Genomic DNA, 22,799 nt, shown 5'->3' with positions numbered 1-22,799 from the left:
AGAGTGAAAGGACTTAATAGAAGAACAACGGATATAGCATTTAAAGTTAAAAATGATGTAGCAGCATCAGTAAAAAATACAATAGAATCACATACATCTTCTACAGCAAATTCAATCAATGCAATAAATTCAAAGTTAACAGCACTTCAAACTAAGTTGAATGAATTAGAGATGATACTTAAAATAGGTATATAATCTAAAGTATAGTCAGAAACTAATCAGTCTTGTGTTAACTTTTGTGGCATTCACATCATTTTCTGAAAAAATGAGCATGCATTGTGTTGGAGAGCGTTGGGAATCTACTTCCAGTCTACTGAGAGGACCTCCTGGAACTGGTTTCTAATTAACTAGTGACGATCAGTTTAATATTGATGAAAAACGATTGTGCAATATAGCTGATCCCATAGATTTGAATGACGCAGCATCATTGAAGAGTGTTAATAATATTGTGCATCAAGAATTTAAAAACTTACATGAAATACTGTTGGCAGATTTGAATGAAGCAATAGATTTATCGCATGATGAAACATCATTATTGAGAGAATCTATATCTACTTTGAGAGAACAGATAAACGACATAGAAGATTCAGTATCTGGTGAAATATCATTATCATCATTAAATGAAACTATATCTACTTTAGAGAAGAAGTTGAATAATTTTGAACAAAAATTAATTGCAGAGAGAATTTAGACTGATTCTAAATTTTTGAAATTTGATGTCATCACTGATTTGATGAAATCACCATTTAATGTATGTCGACAAGCTATAATAGACCTACCGAAAAATGAAGGGGACAAGAAGCACTCTTAAAATCATCACAATCATTGAATTTCTTGCTTAGTGGTCTAACCTGGAATAATGAATCAGATAGAAAAAATTAAAAAAGTAATTGCCGATGAGCTGCATAGACCTGCAAGAAGAAATTTCAAACATCGAAAAGTTCATATACAAGGTCTTGATGAAACATGGCAAGCGGATTTGGTTGATTTAACTTTTTACTCATCCACCAACAATAGATACAAATACGTTTTAACAATTATCGATATTCTCTCGAAATATGCCTGGGCTGTACCGGTGAAAACAAAAAATGGAAAAGATGTCACCGATGCTATTAAATCAGTGTTAATACAGTAACGAGTACCTCGAAAATTACATGTGGATAGAGGCAAATTATTTTATAATAAAGAATTTCAAACACTCATGGAGCGATACAACATAGAAATGTATTCAACATTTACAAATCTAAAGGCGTCTATATGTGAACGATTTAATCGTACATTAAAAAATTAAATGTGGAAACAATTTACTATACGTGGAAATTATAAATGGATTGATGTTTTACCTTCTCTAATGAAATCATATAATAATACAATACATAGTACTATTAAGATAAAACCAAAAGATGAAACAGATGATCATGAAAAACGATTGCTCCAAGATATTTATAAAAAACGTTTACATTCAGTAAATAAACGTCTAAAATTGAAATTTAAAATTGGAGATAAAGTGCGTATAAGTAAATATATAATTATAATTATATCTTTCTTATACTCTGAAGTATCAAATTTATCTATATCCTCTTTAAAATGTTTATAGATATCAGGATTTTTAAAATAATAGATTAAACTATCAGTATCAGTATACATTAATTTAGCTTGTTCAAGAGGATATTTTTAAAGTATATAATTATAATGAAAATCATAAATATAAATTTTTGAAATTTCGAGAATATAGAATCTAATGTATATTGGCTTATTAAAAATTACTTTCATTTTCTTAAGTTCTATCGCAACCAAATTTTCATTGAAAATTACACTAGAATGATAATTAGGTTTAGATATGTAATAATTCGCTCCGTAACGTTTTTCCCATTCTGTAACAAGTGTGACATCTCTATGTTTTCTAACATTTTCCATAGTTTTACCGAAAACAGCATTATTCATTAACTTAAAAAAATTTTTTTCAAGATCATTTTTCGCCTCTTTTCTTTTATCTGTATTCAAATCTATATATGGATTTAGCCATCGAGATTGTTCAAATTTCAAAACTCTATGTATATTTGTTACTTTCAATCCTAATTCGATACATTGTTTTAAATTTCTATAGTGAATAATATAATTATTTTTATCATATAAAGTTGTCATTAATTTAAAATGCTTCGAATTAGGTGCTCGGGAATACTCAGGGCAAAGGAGCAGATCTTTATGCTCCATACAAATTGTTTACATCATATTACATTAAATATGATACTTCTTTATGTGGCTGATAATCGTCACCCATACATTCATTATTCACCTCAGCATATTTTTATAACAACATTGTGATACTCCACCTCCAATTCCTTTTTCTATAAATAATACCATTTCAGCATCACATAAAATATTTAATTCAATACCTGTGCATTTAAGCATAGCATTAAATGCTAATCCAGGTGCTGTGTAGTAATGTAAAGGACCTAAATTATAAGTTCTCATACAATTTATTCTAAAATTTTCAAATATATCAGTTGGAAGACAAACATCTATAGTACAATATAAATCATAATAATCAGCTAATGTTTTAGTATTAAAGTGAGACCATACTTTGAGTACATGCTCATAATCCTCATTGGTTACATTTGAGTCATTTAGTGAAGAAAAAGAATATTTTCTATTAGGTAATTGCTTTTCTTCAAGTTTTCCCCAATCATTACAATATTCATATAGAAATACACCTTTGCATATTGCTAATTTGAATGATTCTTTATCGGGAAACTTTTTACGCGTCATTATTTTATCATCATTAGATCAAAATTTAGATAATTTATCAATACTAGAGCTCATGAAACGGAATAAATATATAAAACGAAGCTGTATGTTTGAATTTTTTTCTCTTTTTTTCATTATTATCATCACTTGATCTTTTTGCATTTCTATTTTTATCGATTTCAACTACTTTGGAAAATAATATATATTTCTCTTTATTAATAGGAATAATGGTTATGTTACCGGGAAAATCTGACTCCATCTCGATAATAACTAAGCGTAAAGATTTAAATATCGACACTTTTATAGTTCTTATTTAGTTGAATAATGACTGTTAAGAGAAAAATATCTCAAAAAAAAGCCGGAATACTAAATGAAGTCATTAATAATTTACCTGTTGAATTACATATCCCAGGCTATCAATTTTGTGGACCGGGTACAAAATTACAACAACAATTGGCTCGAGGTAATCAAGGATTCAATCTGTTAGATAGTGCTTGCCGAGCACATGATTTAGCATATTCTCAGAATAGAGAAAATCTATCAGAAAGACATTTAGCAGATAAAATACTTGCTGAAGAGGTGTGGCAACGCGTACTAGCTAGAGACGCTAGCTTAGGTGAAAAATAGCAGCGTGTTGTGAATGCTATGAAACACAAGACAAAATTTGGAATGGGATTAAAGAAAAAGAAAGTTAACTCACGAAGGGAAGAGTGAAAGGAGGACAAATAAAGAAAAAGAAAACTCCACAACGTAAACGTCGTCTACCCCCAACGGAAAGATCTGTTGGCTTGTTACCACTGCTTCCATTATTAGCAGGTTTAAGCGCCACAGGTGCCCTAGCGCGGGGTGCTGCTGGAATCGCTAAGGCTGTCAATAGCACCAGAGTAGCAAACAAACAGTTGAATAAACTTAAACGTCATAATGAAAAAATGGATGCTATAGCTATGGGTAAAGGCGCTTATTTGAATCGATATAAAACTGGAAAATGAGCATATCTGGATCGATACAAATCAGGAGAGGGATTATAAAAAAAAAAAATTCACTAAAATTACCAAAGCACTAACTACTTTTGATTTGTTAAAGTATACAGAAAAATTGAAAATACCATATTTTCGAAATGTTTTCATGAGAAATGATTTACCATCATCAGGACCAAATTGGAAAAAAGAATTACCAATTTTGAATTTAGATAATAGAGATGGATTTGGAACTCATTGAGTAGCATATAAAAAAAGAGGTGAAAAAGTTGTGTACTTTGATAGTTTTGGTGATTTAAAACTACCCAGAAAACTTGTAAATCATTTTAATGTTAACCATATATTATATAATTATAAAAAATATCAAGATTATAATACATCCAACTGTAGACATTTATGTTTGAAATTTTTAAATGATCAGCTATAAATATGATGTGGAAAAAATTATTTTTTACTTACATTTTAAGTATTATACATTAAACATTATGGGTGATTCTTTGATATTAATACTTACTGGACATTTATCATTATTGGAGGTTTCATATTTTCCTCCAATTGAATTATCACCTACGAAAAATTGTGTTCTTGGACTTGTTGATTTTCTTACATTCAATTGAATTTCAAACATATATGAAAGCTACAATAAATTTCGATATCAAATAAAAGACGAATGGCGTACAATTACAATTCCAACTGGTACTTATGATCTTAAAGATATTTACATATTTCTAATTGCAACAGATCCTCAATTAAATCTTTCATTAGGAGTTGAAAAAAGTGCACTTGTCACCGAATTATATAGTGAAAAATCAGCTATTGACTCTACATTTGAAGATTCTATCGGTAAATTTTAAGGTTTCGAACAAAAAATTTATAAAGCAGGAGAAGTATACAAATCAGAAAAACCAACATAAATATTGAGTGTTAATACAATATGTGTAAAGTGGAATATTACAAGTAGTGCATACATAAATAATCAATTTGCTCATACAATTTATGCATTTTTTCCATCAGTCCCACCAGGATATAAAATTATTGAATCACCTACAAAAGTCATTTATCTTCCTGTCACAGTGAGGGAAATACATAATTTACAGATACGAGTTGTGGATCAAGACGGAAAATTAACTAATAATCGATCTGAATTAGTCACTGTAAGGTTACATTGAGAGAGTATATAATGGTAATAGTTTATGGTGATCATTTAGAAGAACAAAGTTATAATAACCATCAACCATGCGCAAATGTATACAGTTGAAAAAAGACAATCAAACGAGCAACATCTGAACAGAAGAAGATGAAAAAGAAGAGGAGAACAGGAAAATAACTGACTCCTCAGAACACTCAGCTCCTAGAAAGTCTTGGTTTAGACTTAATTTAAAAATTGTTAAATTTAAATTCAGTTTGTCCTGATTAATACCATGGAGGCGACGGCGTGAAAAATTAATAAAAAAAATGTTCAAGATGAATCTATATCTCATTATGAGATTCATGCCCATCAACCATATGGTTCATCATTACATACAAACAATGATGAGATACGTATAGCTGTACAACATCAAGATTTATGTATTTTTCCATGTGAAAATTCAATTCATATCACTGGTAAATTCACAAAAGACAATGGGAGTGCTACTTCAAACGGATCTTTCCTTGCAACAATGTTTGCTTGTTTCTTATTTGAAGGAATGAGATACAAATTAAATGGAGTTGAAATTGATCGTAGTAAAAATGTGAGCAGTACAACACTCATAAAGGGATTTCCATTATTTACACCAGAGCAAAAATATTCTTTGGAAAACAGTGGAGTGGTACTTGATAATAAAAAACTATGTGATTCCAATATAAATTTTGACGTCATCATACCATTAAAATTATTATTTGGATTTGCTGAGGATTATAAACAAGTTACAACACTGACTTGAATGCAATACATCAAACTGAAATAGCTAATGCGGCAGCAGAAAATATAAAAATTACTCTTGATAAAATTGAATGATTGGTGCCATATGTTACAATGTCTGATTCGAAGAAAGTTGATATGTTAAGTTACATCAGTAAAGATCCATCGATATCGATACCCTTCGGATCATGGGAGCTATATGAATATCCATCTTTACCTATAACAACGAAACACATCTGGTCTGTGAAGACAACAAATCCACTAGAGAAGCCAAGATATATTATATTTTCATTACAAACTGAACGTAAAAATCAATTATCAAAACATGCTAATATATTTGATCATCGTAAAATTAAAGATTTTGCTGTTCATTTAAATTCACAGTGATATCCATATGCTAACATGAATATTGATATTTTTAATAGTAAATATGCACTTTTGTATGAAATGCATACGAATTTTTATTTATCCTATTATAGTAAAAACATTAAAAGACCATACTTAAATGAAGGAAATTTTATGGAAAGAGGACCATTCATTGTAATAGATTGTTTAAGACAAAATAAATCTGTTGAAGCAGGGCCAGTCGATGTTCGTCTTCAATTTGAAGCGACTGGAGTGTTTCCCCTGGGTACAACTGCATACTGTTTAATTTTACGTGATAGAATAGTTGAATATAAATCATCAAGTGGACAAATCCGTAAATTAATTTAGAAAATACATAATTATATGTTTATATTTATGTTTTATTTTAAAAATTGTAAATATTTATATACAAATAAAAAAATTAAAAAAAAAGAAAAGTTGTTGTTATTTAGAAAAATTTTATAAATATTTCAGGATTAGAGGTTTTTTTTTATCATAGAAATAAGTAAAAAGCATACATATCATTAATCTTACAGTTTATTTAAAGAAGAAAAAAAATTATATACAACATTTGATACATTTTTTCAAAATTGTAATTATTAAATATTTACTAAACGAAATTGATTAAAATCGTAAACCTCCTTCTTAGGACAATAAGCAACTCTAGGAGTTGATTTGCCCCGACGAACTTTAAATTTAGAATTTTTTATTTATTCTGAAGCCATCCATATCAATGATGTGTGTTATTTTTGGATAATTTTCCATTATTGGAAATTTCAGCTTTAATTACATTCAAAAAATGAAACTTTAATTAAATTTTTTTATTTAATATCATGATGATGGTAATGATGACCAATTGCTTCTTCAATTTATATTGCTTGATATTCTGCAACACATGGCGACTAGTAATTCAGGTGTTCCATTATTTCCAATACGTTGAGAGTACTTTTTTTGAAGTTTTTTAGTTTGATGATTATAATTCTTGCTTTTATTCATATCAAACTAATATGCACTAAACGGTAATATTCCTTTTTTACATATAGTGATAAACACTATATTAATTATATACACTTCTGGCACAGTTCGTTGAATTTTTTCACATAAAGTTTGATTCAACTCAAGTCTGTTTCAAATGTATAACTTGTAAAACTGATCACTTATTAACAACCTTTTCATATCTATAATACAATTTTACGAGACTTATGTCTGAAAAAAGACTGATGATTTCTGAAAACGAATCTCCCAATAAATAGAGGGTAGGCCTTACTCCTCACTTTTTTCCTCCCTACTCGTGTATTCCTCCCACAGGACATTTTTATAGATTTCATAACAACTTAAGATAATGCACCTGCAGGTCAATGCACCATATTAGCTTTATTTCTCAAGCTTAAAGGATCAAGATAATGCCTATCTTTTCAATTTTTGTTAATTGCCTAGTAAGAATTTTTTTTGTCAATTGATGTTCCCCACGGGTTTTTTTTTCAATTTTTGTTAATTTTTTTTTCAATCGATGTTTACCACAGGGCATTTCTCTCGATTTTATAGCAACTTAAGATAATGCACCTGCAGGTCAATGCATCACATTAGCTCCAGTAAGATTTCCCCATCTATGTTCGACACCTTACCTCAGAAATCCTTCTTCACCCCCCACCTGAATCCTTTCTCGACCCCCCGCCTCAATAAAACCTATGAACCCCCCCTCTACTTTTCACGTCTACAGCTATGAGAGTTCTACCACAGCACTCTAAAAAAAAGAAAGTGTGGTAGAACTTTCATAATCTATCTACTGAGATTGGTTGCTGCTCAGGTGGTCAGTTATCTTGAGGATAATGATTTATTTGATGCTCTTCAGTCTGGTTTCCATGAATTTTTATAGTACACAATCAGCTCTTGTGAAATCGACTAATAATATTAAGTTTGCTGTAGATAAAGGAGACTTAATGCTATTCGTATAACGTTATCATTTGATCTAATAAAGTTTCTAATTCTGTTGACTCGAAAATCATACTGGAGATCTTATTTGAATTGGGATTCTCGCATAGAGTCATTATGTGGTTCATTTCCTATTTATTAAGCAGATTTCAGTCCGCTATTGACAGCTAGAAAAATTCTGTTGAATTCCTTAGAACTACCTCCGGAGTTCCCCAGGGACCTGTGTTTGGTCCTATGCTTTTTTTTATTATGATGAACTCTGTGGATCAAAAGTAGAGTCACACTGAATATGAACTGATTAAATACCTATTTACTTGCATTTTAAACCTCATCAGTTATGTGAAGAGATTGATCTTATCACTACTGATGCGCAAGCAATGGCAGATTGGGCATCTAAAATGGTCTTAATTCATATTTAGGCAAAACTAAAGTAATGATCCTGGGTCCAAATCGTAAATTAAAAGCATTAAAGGGAGAACCCTTACGCTCGGTTGGTGTAAGTGGTATGCCACTCCCCTATGTACATTTTACAAAGTGCCATGGGGTGCATCTAACTGGAACCCTGTCTTGAAATCTTAACATCTCTCAAACAGTGAGGAAAATCTGGATAGCTTCAGCGGGTGCAAAATTGTGGTATAAGGTTTATATTCACTTTTCTCTATAAAAATGAGATTATTGAACATAAAAACATATATAAATTAACTGACTAATTTGAATTAAAAAATTATAAATAAATACATAACAAACGCAGAAATTATACAAATTAACTTACCACTTTTTTCTTCTTTGTTGAAGAGTGTAGCGAATATAACCCTAATTATGTTTTGATGAACGTTTGAGTATTATCAAAAGAATTGAAACTCAATTCAGTTGAGTATTGACATCGTAGTAGGAGAATACCAATTCCATGCATTTTTGTCTCCTAAAGCCTCGAGAAAGTCTTATAAATAGAGTGTACTGTATATAGTTGAAAATTCTTAAAAGCTTTCACTCATCAGTACGCGGAGAGAAAATTCTAATAAAAATTACCGTGCTCAGCACAACAATCAAATTTGTATTATAGATTCAATATTCATTGAGAAGAGTAAAAGTAAAAATTCTTATGCAGCACGGTCATATTCGATGAATATTAATTTTTATTCAAACTTTAAACAAAAATCAGTAAGTGACTAGAAAAAAATAAGAATCTGTATATAATTTATTAGGAACCGTGTGGTAGGAAAAATTCGGGTGCTTTCCTATGAATTTTCTTATTCTCGAGAGTTTCCGTGCTGGGTCGATAATCTTCGAATTATCAGTCCAACACAATCTTTCTTTGTATTGTAAGACCGTTCACACAATCAAAAACATACGCCGTAACGTACAATTTAAAACGTAGGCGTGCATACTAACATCATAATAAGTTAAAAATTGGTTCGTACGCATGCGTACATCTTACGGCTTTTTTTTTTGATTGTGTGAACACCCTCAGAGCTATAGTTACTTTTTCAATCCTGTAAACAAAGATGACATTCATATTTTTCGTTACGATTTAACATTGGCCGCAACACGTTATATTATTACAATTTATTATGAACTTAAACGGATTGACGCGGTGGACTCATGGGTAAGCGTCAGCTTGACACACGATGGGTCACGGGTTTGAGTCCCGGCCGAGACAAAAGTCATTTATATGATTTTTCTCGGGCCACCGTGAGCGGGAGTAAGATCTCTTCGGTGGTTGTATCGACGACACAGGTTTTCTGCGTAAGATTCCGATCGTAGGGATGGGGGGGGGGCAGTATTGTGAAACGTGTGCCGTATTCATTCCAACGAATTAATTAGTTAAGAAAGTAAATTATCAATGAACCTATTTTATTTATTTATTTGTTTATATAACCAAAAAAATTATCACTAAACTTAAATAAAATTGTTTGTCGGTAACGTAGTTATCACAGCTAACGTTACTCAATTTTCAGATGCTGCCAAAGTAATTGTCATAAAAGTGATTGATACATTGTCTTATGTAACTTATAATTTTGGTATGTTGATCATTACTTTTTACTTTTGAGTAAGTTCGAACTCACATTCTTGAGCAGCATGGTAATTTTGTATGGATTTTTAAATAAAAATCAACGGAATTTTTTCTCCGTGTAAATTCAGTAGACGGTAATTTCGAAATTTTTTATGGAATGTCAAAGTAAAATTTGTTCTATAACCTACGATTAACATGTACATTCTACAAAATGAATAACCAATTACGTTTTTTTGAAAAATCCTTGCTATCAGTACAGCGCTACGTATTATTACAAAGCCCCTGGATAATAATTTAGCTTTGCATAGTAGAATAACCTGTTATTTTGAAGTCGAATTTTTCAAAAATTTTAATCTGTTCGTAATTACTATTGCGCTACTCAGCAAAAACATTTATATAAGTAACGTCGGTCAATAAATTATTTTAAAGCAGAACGAAACCCCAGTCTGTATGTTATTCTTAAGCTCATTCTGTGTAAAGGATATCGCATATCAAACTCATTTCTTTTCTTTCAGAAATCTTGGAAAATATTTCGAGTATCAAGGACAAGACTACATTTGTTCTCGTCCCGGAGATAATGGCATGCATTCTTGTTATAATTTACCACCGTTAAAAATTGGTATTGCTTTACAAAAATTTATTTTTCAAGATACCTAAGTGTTCGTATATCAAACCGATTTTTTTCATGTTTTAGGTGATACAGTGTGTAACAGCACTGCTGTTCCCTACAGTAATGTCACGTTCATTACAAATACAAGTTGTGTCAATTGGAATTATTATTATACTGAATGTAAAGGGCAGGGCCATAATCCATTCCAAGGCACAATATCTTTTGATAACATTGGACTTGCGTGGGTAGCAATTTTTCTTGTCATCAGCCTCGAAGGCTGGACAGATATAATGTATTATGTTCAAGACGCTCACTCTTTCTGGGACTGGATATATTTTGTATTATTAATAGTTGTAAGTTTTTTTAACGAAAATGTTAGTAAATCAATTTTTATAGTGATTCTGATGAGTATCAATCTAAATTTCAGATTGGTTCATTCTTCATGATAAATCTCTGTTTAGTAGTCATAGCTACACAATTTTCAGAAACAAAGAAGCGTGAAATTGAACGAATGAAAATTGAACGGGCACGATTTCAATCCTCCAGTACATTAGCATCATCAAATAATAATTCAGAACCAACAAGCTGTTATGCTGAAATAGTAAAGTAATTCATTAATTACCTTCTAACATTCTTGAATTGTGGCAATATTTATTTATTGGAATTATGTATTTGAAATTAATTTTAATAGATACATTGCTCATCTTTGGCGAAAAGGAAAGCGAATGGTGCTGAAAAGAATTCGAATGTGGACAAAAAAAAAAAACGAAGTAGAAAAATGTTTTCTGTCAGATGAACGATTGGATTTGTTTCGTTCAAATGTTATTGATACGCAAGTACATCAGGGTAAGCGCATTTTATAGTGTTGTGTCCGCCCTATTCTTAGAAATTTTCTTTCCTTTTCCCTTTTATCTTTTTTCCATAAACCAATTAGCCCACATAAATTTATAAATAATAATTTAATAGAACAATTGTTATTATTAACAAGTGATGTTTTGCTGATGACTTAATGTCGAAACGAAGTATCGTTTATCGACCTAACTGACAAAGCTGCAAGTTTGATTATTCGGGACCTAGATACCACTCGCGAGTCGTGACATATTAACGAATATTTCACAACGTAACTCTTGCAACTCGAGGTGCAAACGATGTATTATCTTTCGGGTTTTTAGGACACTGGCAACGTGGATCAAGTTCAGGCCTTACTTAAAGAAACACGAGTTCTTCCCAGGGCTTTCCGTCAACGACCGTAGACTTATCAAGACGGCACGCGTACCGAGAGTCACGTGAATATTTAACTCATTAGTCTTAATTCTGATATAGGGTAATTATACGTGAGAACAGATAATTTTGTTAATTTATAAGTCAGATCGATCAAATAATTACTTAAGTGAAAAGTAATTCATAAAAAGATACGGGTTTTATACTCAAATGATACCAATTTATATTATTACACTAAAATTAAAAAAACTCTGAAGAATTATATTAAAATCATTAAACTATCAACTTATCTTCATATAAAGGAAAATTCTATTAAGAACAAGAAAATAAGTTGAAGTACATTGTGAGTGTAATTACACGAATTCAATAAACAATTCAATGAATATATCTACGACCTACTCTTTGGGGTGTGTGTGTATGTGTAAACCAACAAATCCCTTAACGGCAGTGACAGGAAGTCATAACAGAAAATCGTAAGAAGAGGAAATAAAATTCTAGAGGTTCTCTACTAAATAAATTCAAATTAAATTGATTGGCCGTTGGGGATAATTTTTTTCGAATTAGGTAAGATAAATGAACTATATCCCTCGAAATTTAGAAGTCTAGTGCAAGAAAGAGGACATTAGTCCATTACTAAAATTAGCTTACGTCCGCACCTTCGCGACCGCTAATGAATTATTCAACTTCAAATTAAATGAATAAATACAAAAATAAAAGCGGACATAACAATAGCATTCCTTCAATGTCTAGAATAATCAAAATATCAATGTTGAACAGCTTGTTGATTGATTATTCAATTATTCGGAATATTATGATCGATGCAATAATGTATTAAATGTAGTAAATTTATTGATCACTTCCCAGACTACATTTTTGGAATATCGTAGCATGTGATACATAACGCTATATCACAAGTAATGTCAGTAATTACTAAAAATTTTTAAGAAAAAAATGACGTCAATATTAATATAAGTTATAACCGATTTATCTCAATGCAGTAGGAGCAATTTCGTACAGTCGGAATGCAAAAATACATAGATGTATGATTTACTAACAACAAAGGTATTCCGACGTGTCACCTCTAATTTTTTGGAGCTTTTATGTGTTATACTATATTAAATATGAAGAGACACATATTTTTTTCCGTCAAAATGCCTTTTTGGGGGTGTGAAGTCCCCTCAAAATAACCACCAATCAGGGTAGTTTGGAGGTTTTACGTACTTGTAGTCAATATTTTTAGCTAAATGGATATAAATCTACATCAAAAATTAAGAAGAGGCATATTAGTACATAATCAACAGTTTTAATTCATTCATATTCAGAATGCTGAAGAATAATCGACATTTAATTTAAAAAAGAAGGATCGTTGATAAAAGTGTTACGTCCGACTTTTTATGAATGTTTAATTAAATAAAAAGGCGCGAAAAGTTAGGATTGAGATTTTTCCTACTGCTTATGAGATACGTTGGAAGCGCTCGGTATGAACTTGGCCCAGGAGGCGCGGACGTAAGTTAATCTCAGATAGAGGACAGAATTTCTCTATCTTTTAATTTTTACTTTTAATTTAGGGATCGTTCAGAAGGACTCTATCCTTCTGACCCTTTCTCGCTGAGTGACTTTTTCTCGAATAGCGGGAAAATTGTGCACCTTACCTTTTCATAGATAGGTATCCTACACAGCTACGACTGGTGATGGAAGGATTGAACCTGCAGGTTGTCGGGATGTTGTCCAGAGAGGCACTACCAATGAACTGTACCACCGGTTCTGTTTCTTTTGATGTTTATTGATGTTTATTTAATTCGGATTACACCCAAATTATTACACTTAAATTGTTACACAATTTAACACACAATTGTTTTCGTAAGATGTAAATATATTTTTTCCACAACCTAAACTTCGCTTTGAACTTAATAATGCTCGTACGACGTCGTTGAGCTAACTGATGTCATAAAATTCTCGCGACGCTAAGTACGCGGGCTGTCTTGACTAATCTCTGGTCAGTGACAAAAAGCCTCGATAAAAATTGTTTAGTCTACAGGTAGACTCGGTACTTGGTCTAAGTCGCCGGGGGTTTCCAAGAAGACCGGAACGATAGAGCATCGTAAGCACTTCCGATTTCAGCGTTTTATCTAAAAAGTACTTACAATGAAATTCCTTTTATTTAAATATAGCCTCTATTTTGTAAGGTAGCAAAAATAAAGACCTGTTTCTCAGCTTAGTCAGCTTGAGAACCTAAAATTTAAACAAAACGAATTTTTCCATTAAGCAAGGGCTTCGGGTTTCTGCATGGGAAATGAATTCTCTCATGAGGGAGCGTGAGACTCAATTTCCGTCAGATACAGAAATTATTTTGTCAGCGTATCGGTAAATTAAGTATGCGTTTATTTTTGGTTTACCAAAAATAAAGCCAAATATATATATATATATATGAGGGAAGGAGAAAAAAAAAGAAAAGAAAAAATGGTAACCATAAAGTCGGACATAACAAAAGGCTCTTTCGCTCGTTAGCCACTTGATGTGATTGAAATTTTATTTAATAGTATATATTATGACAAATATAAAAAAACAATTAATTTTCAAAAGAATCCTGTAATTGATGGGATAAGTAACATAAATAATTATGCATCTATTATGAACATTTACTAATATAAACGTTATTGTCATTCATTAGAGCACCAAAAAACAACTGTTATTAGAACACCAAATACAAAATTATGATAAAAAAAAGTTTGTTAACTATTATTATTTCTGTATTATTTTATCCTAGCTAGGTTATGGACTATTATAGTACTTAAAACTTGTATGCCGTGATTGTAGCAGTACTTGAAGATGAGAATCATCTTCACGATGAATGTAAAGAGAATACAAACCTTCTTCATTAAAATGCTCTTGCGTGTATGGTTAGCTTTGTTTACGTTGATAAATACCAAGTGTTAATTTTCACAACTCATCTTAACTTGGATGTGGTAAATCTAGAAGATCGGCATTAGTTAGCTCGATCCAGATTAGCCTTTTTTCGCCCATACTCTCTCTTCAACTAAATCTTGTGAGTAAATAGGTTTTCCGGCCAAATCAAGCATCCGTTGAACTATTATTTCATCATCTTCAGCGTTTTTGATACTCGTAGGATGGAATGCATTAGGAAAAGCAGATATAATTCGCACATTATCACCAATATAAGATGTTTCTGTGTTTGGTAGCACTTTATCTAATGCTCTCCAGTTTTTCAACTGACCATTAACAGCTTCAACGACCCATCTGACTTTGGTCACAAGACGCGTCTTGTTAGCATCCTCTGTTGAAAACTGTTTCTGTTTGTTTAGGAATCGAGGAATTCCATGTAAGAGACCCATTTCTTCCAGAAGTTTCAAACAATCACGGAAACCTCTATCAACAATCGTTGCATCATTTGGCTTCAGCCACTCTTTGATATTGTGTGTTGACGTTCCCTGGGTATGATGGGTAATGTCAAGACCCCCTTATTGAAATTCAAATGGTCGATTTTTCTATTGATTGACAAAAGACCCTGTCGGTAATTATCGACTCGATCTTTTGTAGACAACTTAGAACCACTCTGTAGATTGATATATTTTTTTATAGAACAGATGTGAAAATCACTATTCGTTTTGCGCCACTTCTTACAACAGTCACATTGGTTACCAGGCATTATTAATTATTAAGTTCATAAATAAATATCTACAACAACAGCTTCCGAACACAATTTCAACATCTACACTATGCATATACTTTTTGAGCGTGTGAAAATACGTTTCCATCGTGGCACGATTGATAGAGTACACTGTGTACGGTTGAAATAAAGCAATTATCTCTCAATATCTGCGATTCAAAGAGGGGCCCAGGGGCGAACGAAGAAGTCAACAAGTCCGAATGATATTCAGAATAGTATTCTGTTTTAGTTCATCGTTTGTTTCAATCGTTTTCAGTATATTCTATTCTCACGCGTAATATATTTTTCTTTTAGGCTGGAAGCACACAGTGAAACAAATAAAGTAGTACTTACACGAAAACTTATGAACAGTAGTTTCATTATAAGTCGAAAAGAATTTGTTTCAAAGAAAGCTTTTTTCGAAAATATTAATTTAAAGATTAAAAAAATGTGCAAAATATACAAAAAAACACCAAATACTCTTTTTTGAGCACTAATGATTATGACTTACGACATTTTTTAGCACGTAAATCTTATAAAATAAGAAATATATATCTTCAACTGTATAAATGCATTTATAAATAGTTGATAAACGAAACTGTCTCTCTTAAGTTTGTGATAGGCAAAAAAGCATCTTATCAACCCTCCTCCTTTGATGTAGAATTACATACATCAGCCATAAAAAATTCAAAGGTGACACCTCGGGATACCTTCTTTGTAAGAAAAATAATTACTAACAATAACCTGAACTATCTGTACAGTATTATAGCCTGTATTAAGTGTATCTTAAATACACTTCATTTAGTTATCATAGTACTCTTTTTTTCTTTTAGTTGTGTGGTTGCAGTAATGAAAGAAGTTGCTAAAAAGTGAAGGAAGGGACGAGTAAGGGGTGTTCAAAACCCGTTTTATGAAGAGATTTGTTCTTTAGATGTTTTAGCTCTTAAAAATATTATTGTAATGAAAATATTTTACTTAATGAATCTATTTATCAATAATGTTTACGTATCACAATAAATCTTAGGAAACATTAACCAGATATTCTCGTATGTTCAACAGGACATCGAAATATGTCTTTCGTTGACTTAAGCTTTGTCTTCAATGTAATTTTAATGATCACCATTGTTTTAATGGTTGCTTTTGTTTCAGAGCATGATTGCTACACCTATCGACGACCAAGTTCATTAGATAGCGAAAATAATCGATTCAGACCAGCCGACAACCATGTAGATCCTGTGTTGTTTATGAATGATTGTTACCTCTCGTATGCACCGCGGGCAAGTCCTGAAATGTCTGATCCGGAGATTTCTTTAAAAGATTCTCAAAAAGGGCTATTAAGTATTAATCGACTCCCTTACCAGTTTCACGATAATGTATCAAATAAGTGTTTTTCTAGATCAGAGGTACTTTATAGCTCGATGCCCTACTCATGATTGTTAGAACTGTATTAAATGTCTTCTAAAATTTATTTTTTTTATTCCAGCCAAACAATTCCTTACTGCGTGTTCCACTCTCTTATTCTCATCATAATGATAAAATTCAGTTTAGCAGTCCGACAGAATTGAAAAAAATTAGTGACGATTTTGACGCTTTAATCTCAAAAGATGAATATCCATTGCAAGAGTTTGATTCATGCTGTGAGGAAAAAAAAACGCAGACTGAAAACCAATTTACTCCACATGTAATTGAGAATGATAATGGACTCAAGGTATGGTTTTACTTATTAATTTGATAAATGAAATGAGAAGAAATTTAGAATTATAAGAATGAGACAAAAAAAGGTGGCGACTTCGAAGTAGCGAACACTCACTAATTTTGATACAGAATTTAACTTCTCTATCTTAATTTATTGTTGTGTAATTTTGCTCTATAAAAGTGTCAATACGTAAAGAATTATATGAATAGAATGAAAAAATTACATGCATCATTTCTTGATCTCAAATTCAGTTGTTTACTGCCAGGGTCAATTTATTTGGAGCTGGTATATTTAGTAACAGCTTCTGTCCCTTCACTTACAGCGTGCTTGGCCAGCTCACCAGGTAGAAGTAGTCAAACAGCCGTTTTTATTTCGCGTGATGTAATTGTCTATCTCTTGTTGTAATGAGCCAATCTGGATGACTCAGCAGCGATACGTTCGAAAATATCATTGACAAAACTATTCATGATACTCATTGCTTTATTCGAAATTCCAGTATCAGGATGGACTTGCTTGAGTACTTTCTAAATGTAGATAGCGTAACTCTCCTTCCTCTTGAAGCATTTTTTTAAAACCAAAAAAGCACATTTTGCCATAGGGTCACAAATTCAGAGTGATAATTACCGTCACTAAAAACACCTGAATGATTAAAATTGGTTAATGTTCAACGAACTTCTAATTTTTACCCTTTTTCAAAGCATATTTGAAGAACTGGCAGTATAAACATAGATCCCTTAGCCTACGACGAAACAAAATAAGTTTCACTTTCTTACCGCGTGGTGACGCTTCTCGCCCTGTTCGAAAACTGCTGTGTAACGTTATATCATGTTTGCCAATTGTTTTACTTTAAATAAAGCTTTGTTACTAGTATTCGGGTATTATTTACTACAGGTTATGGGCCGTCCCATACCTGAATATAAGTGAAGTAAAAAGTTTTATCCGTAAAGTCGTATAAACAGTGCAAAAAAATATAATAGGCCGCAATGTCGAATAACCTACAAATCGACAAGTTAACCGGCCGGGAAAATTACAGTACGTGGAGATTTGCTGTTAAATCATACTTACAGCACGAAGAACTATGGAGTTGTGTTGATCCTGATGATACTTCAGCGGTAGAAGCAAAGAAAGATGTGAAGGCAAAGTCCAAAATTGTTGTGTTAGTGGAGCCGATCAATTATGTTCACATTGAAAGTGCAACCAGCGCTCGTGAAATGTGGATTAATCTCCAAAAAGCATTTGAGGACTCCGGGCTCACAAGAAAAGTTGGTCTCCTAAAGGATCTAATCAACACATCACTCGACAGTTGTGTCAGTATTGAGGAATATGTCAATAAAATAATGACCACCGCTCACAAATTGAGGAACATTGGATTTAAAGTAGATGACGAATGGTTAGGAACGCTCATGCTGGCTGGTTTGCCAGAGACATATAAACCTATGATCATGGGCCTGGAAAGTTCCGGAATCAAAATTTCATCCGACTTTATAAAGACAAAACTGTTACAAGAAGTAAAAGTTTCCGAGTCAACAGCTTTTTACACAAAACATAAAAGTACCCCCAAAAATCAGCAAAAGCCCAAAGGAAAAGGTCCCCGTTGCTATAATTGCAATCAGTATGGACATTTTAAAAATCAGTGCACAATAAAGAAAAACAACAATTCAAATAATGTTTTTACAGCAATTTTTTCAGCCTACAGCACAGCGAATCCCGATGACTGGTACATAGATTCAGGAGCAACAATGCATATGTGCCGACACCTTGCCTGGATGTATGATTTGCAAATACCTCCGATACAAAAAATAATGGTTGCAAATAATGATGCTGTCACCGTGCAAAAAATGGGTAATGTAAATATAAAGACCACTGTATGCAATGATGAGCATTTAATCCAGGTGAGAAATGTTTTATTAGTACCAGAGCTTAGTGCTAATTTGTTATCGGTTAGCCAGTTAACAAAAAAAGGTTGCAAAGTAGAATTTACCGATGAAGGCTGTGTGATTTATAATTCTCAAAATAGCATTATAGCAACGGCGAGACTAACCAATAACATGTACAAATTGAATACAGTTACTGGCAATGCATGTGCAGTCGCAGCTGTAGAAAACAAGGCTGATTTAAACACTTGGCATAGACGGATGGGTCATTTAAACATTGCTGATGTTAAGAAATTAGAAAAGTGTGCAGAAGGGGTAAATATTTGTAATACCAAAGAGAGTACTTCATGCTTACCGTGCTTCGAGGCAAAACAGACTAGATTACCGTTTCCACATTCTGGTTCAAGAGCTGATACATTGCTAGAAATAGTTCATTCAGATGTTTGTGGTCCGATGGAGACGCCCTCTAGAGGAGGAGCTAAATACTTTATCACATTCATAGATGACAAATCCCGTAAAGTTTATGTATACTTCTTGAAAAATAAAATGGACATTAAATCAGTGTTTGCAAAGTATAAGAATGAAGTAGAAAATCAGTTGGATAAAAAGATTAAAATATTAAGAACTGATAATGGTACTGAATATATGAATAAAGATGTTTCTAAATTTTTGACAGATTGTGGCATCCGGCATCAGACCAGCACTCCGTACACGCCAGAACAGAATGGGCTAGCGGAACGAATGAACAGGACCCTAGTGGAGCGTGCTAAGTGTATGTTATTTGATGCAAATTTGGACAAAGGTTTCTGGGCAGAAGCAGAAGAAATCAGAAGAAATGATTTTCATGGGCTACTGCGATAATACTAAAGGGTATCGTTTATACAATCCCAGAAACAAACAAATTATTACAAGCAGAGATGTGATTTTCATAGAAAATGCTAATATTGATAATGAGAAGTCCGTGTCAATGCCACATCTTGCGAAGATACAACTAAGTTCAAGTAATACAGAACAGTTAAACCAAAGTACAAACAGTGATGTATTGGAAGAGACGCTAAATGCTACCGATGAAACATTGAATCTGTTGTCACAAAGTGATATATCTACTACATCATTTGATAGTTGTCAATCAAATAATAGGGATGAGACTTATTATCCAGATACCGATGATTACAACAGTGACAGTTTTGACAGTTTCAATTTTGAAAGAAACATTACATTGAGACCTCGTCAACGTTCAAATGTAGAGCATTCTTCTCCCGGTCATAATTTCATGTGTGTCCCACAGGACTCCGATCCGTTGACAGTAGAAGAAGCGTTATCAAGCGCAGAATCCAGGCACTGGAAAGAAGCCATGGATGAGGAATACAAATCTCTGTTAGAGAACAATACTTTTGAAATCACAAGTTTACCAGAGTCGAAAAGGGCCATTCCCTGTAAGTGGGTTTTTAAGAAAAGAACAGATGAGAATGGTAAAATTGTAAAGTACAAGGCACGTCTTGTTATAAAAGGTTGTGCTCAAAAGAAAGGTATTGACTACCAAGAAGTTTTCTCACCGGTTGTGAGAATGAGTTCATTAAGATATTTATTTGCCTCGGCAGTAAAGTATAACTTGAATATTTATCAGATGGATGCCGTGTCAGCATTCCTTCAAGGAGATGTCGAAGAGGAAATCTACATGACTCAGCCACCAATGTATGAAAGCGATGATGGAAAAGTTTGTTTGCTTAAAAAATCATTGTATGGACTGAAGCAAGCAAGTCGTCAATGGAATAAAAAATTAGATTCCTCACTAAAAGACATGGGGCTCCTAAGATCAAAATTAGATCCATGCATTTATTACAAAATAACAGGCAAAGATAACATACTGTTTATGGCTATATATGTGGATGACATTTTAATTTTCACAAACAATTCACATACAGAAAAGTATATAAAAAATGAATTAATGAACAGATTTCATATGAAGGATCTTGGTGAGGTGAAATATTCTTTAGGTCTGCATGTACAAAGAGAAAAAGGAAGTATATACATTGATCAAAAGAAATATATTATGGAAGTTTTAAATAAATATGGTATGGCAGACTGTAAACCAGTTATGACACCTATGGAGGTGAATTTAAAATTCAAAGGAAAAAGTGAAGAAACGACAGAGACGGAAGGAGAAAAGGAGTTTTTAAAGAGAGTTCCATATCAAGAAATTATTGGTTGTTTGCTTTACATATCGCAGGGAACAAGACCTGATATTTGTTATGTTGTGAACAAATTGAGCAAATATAATAATAAATTTGAGAAGCAGCATTGGCTTGCCTTAAAGAGAGTGCTCAGATATTTAAAAGGCACTTTGAATTATAAACTAAGTTACAAGCAAAATGACTCAGAAGAATTATGTCATGCTTATTGTGATGCTGACTGGGCAAGCTCTGAAGATGATCGACGATCATGCACTGGCTATGTGTTCGTGTTCCAGGGAGGATCGATCAGCTGGAACTCCAGGCGTCAGCCCACAGTTGCCCTGCCTACGACTGAGGCAGAGTACATGTCATTAGCTTCATGTGTACAAGAGGCGTTATGGTTGAAGCAAATGCAAGAAGAGTTCTGGCCTCATTTGAAGAAGGAAGCTTTAGGCGTTTATTGTGATAACCAAAGTTGCATTAAACTTTCAGGTACTGATGGCTTTCATTCCAGAACCAAGCATATCGATGTGAGGCATCATTTTATCCGGGACAAAGTACTTGGAGGAACCGTTGATATGCGTTATGTCCAATCTGCTGCGATGGTCGCTGATGTACTTACCAAAGCCACACCTCTACCGAAGCTGCAATACTGCTCTACCAAAATGGGATTATGTTTAAGGGAGGATGAAGAACTGGCAGTATAAACATAGATCCCTTAGCCTACGACGAAACAAAATAAGTTTCACTTTCTTACCGCGTGATGGCGCTTCTCGCCCTGTTCGAAAACTGCTGTGTAACGTTATATCGTGTTTGCCAATTGTTTTACTTTAAATAAAGCTTTGTTACTAGTATTCGGGTATTATTTACTACAATATTGACTAGATTGTATAATGTTTCTGGAAAGATTGAACAATCTATTAGTATTCATGATCTCACGGAAACTGTCTTAACATTACTTGTATATGAATACATCTTATGTTCTTTTATTTAATTTCGTTTCATTTTACTAAATTTTTTTTTTCGCTCTTGTTGGTTTTATTACTTATTAAATGCATTTGTTCGGACAGTCTTCATAAAGTTTCTTCCAAGACAATCAGTCAACTTCATAAAAATTTAAAGATAAAAGATTATTCATACATACCTTCTGCTACTCAATTGACTATGCAAGACCATTCACAATCAAGACATCACCGAATCAAGAAGCTAAGACAAAAAAGGTTTGGGCCGATGTATTTGACTGTGTATTAATTCTGTAGTGCATTTGGAGGTAGTTAGTGACTTTTCATCAGAAGCATTCATTGTTGCCTGCAAACAATTTACCTTTCGACGAGGAATATACCGGACAAACTGTTCTGACTGTGGCAGGAATTTTGTATAAAATGATATAGAACCCAAGAGACTATTCATATAATTCACAAGGGAGCATTCAATTTACATGGTGCACCACACATGGGTGGCAAGTGGAAGTCAGTCGTAAAATCACTATAATTTCATTTTACGAGAACACTAGAAAAATCTCTCTCTACATTTGGAGAGATTACCAGACTGCTGAGTCAAATTAAAGCTATTCTAAACTTAAGATTTTTAGAGCTAATCAGCAATGATCCTGAAAAC

General features: G+C 32.7%; 1 protein-coding gene across 5 annotated transcripts in view; it reads left to right on the top strand.

Annotated features, from left to right (window-relative positions):
* The window catches only part of Ca-alpha1T (Ca[2+]-channel protein alpha[[1]] subunit T), a 400,576-nt gene that overhangs the window by 76,361 nt on the left and 301,416 nt on the right, over positions 1-22,799 (top strand). For 4 of the 5 annotated variants that reach the window (XM_035079824.1, XM_035079822.1, XM_035079823.1 and 1 more), the window contains exons 6-11: positions 10,456-10,559; positions 10,635-10,903; positions 10,978-11,156; positions 11,242-11,396; positions 16,588-16,841; positions 16,922-17,146. In XM_035079824.1, coding sequence (XP_034935715.1) covers positions 10,456-10,559; positions 10,635-10,903; positions 10,978-11,156; positions 11,242-11,396; positions 16,588-16,841; positions 16,922-17,146 — 1,186 coding nt within the window. Of the gene's footprint in view, positions 1-9,884; positions 9,948-10,455; positions 10,560-10,634; positions 10,904-10,977; positions 11,157-11,241; positions 11,397-16,587; positions 16,842-16,921; positions 17,147-22,799 lie in introns of all 5 variants that reach the window. The other variant, XM_035079825.1, reaches the window with a different exon arrangement.

Source organism: Chelonus insularis, unplaced genomic scaffold (assembly GCF_013357705.1).
Source record: "Chelonus insularis isolate UGA/USDA-ARS -01 unplaced genomic scaffold, ASM1335770v1 contig_25_pilon, whole genome shotgun sequence".
Classification (NCBI taxonomy): Eukaryota; Metazoa; Arthropoda; class Insecta; order Hymenoptera; family Braconidae; genus Chelonus; species Chelonus insularis.
The sequence above is the reverse complement of the archived record's forward strand: the minus strand, read 5'-3'. Positions and strand labels throughout refer to the sequence as shown.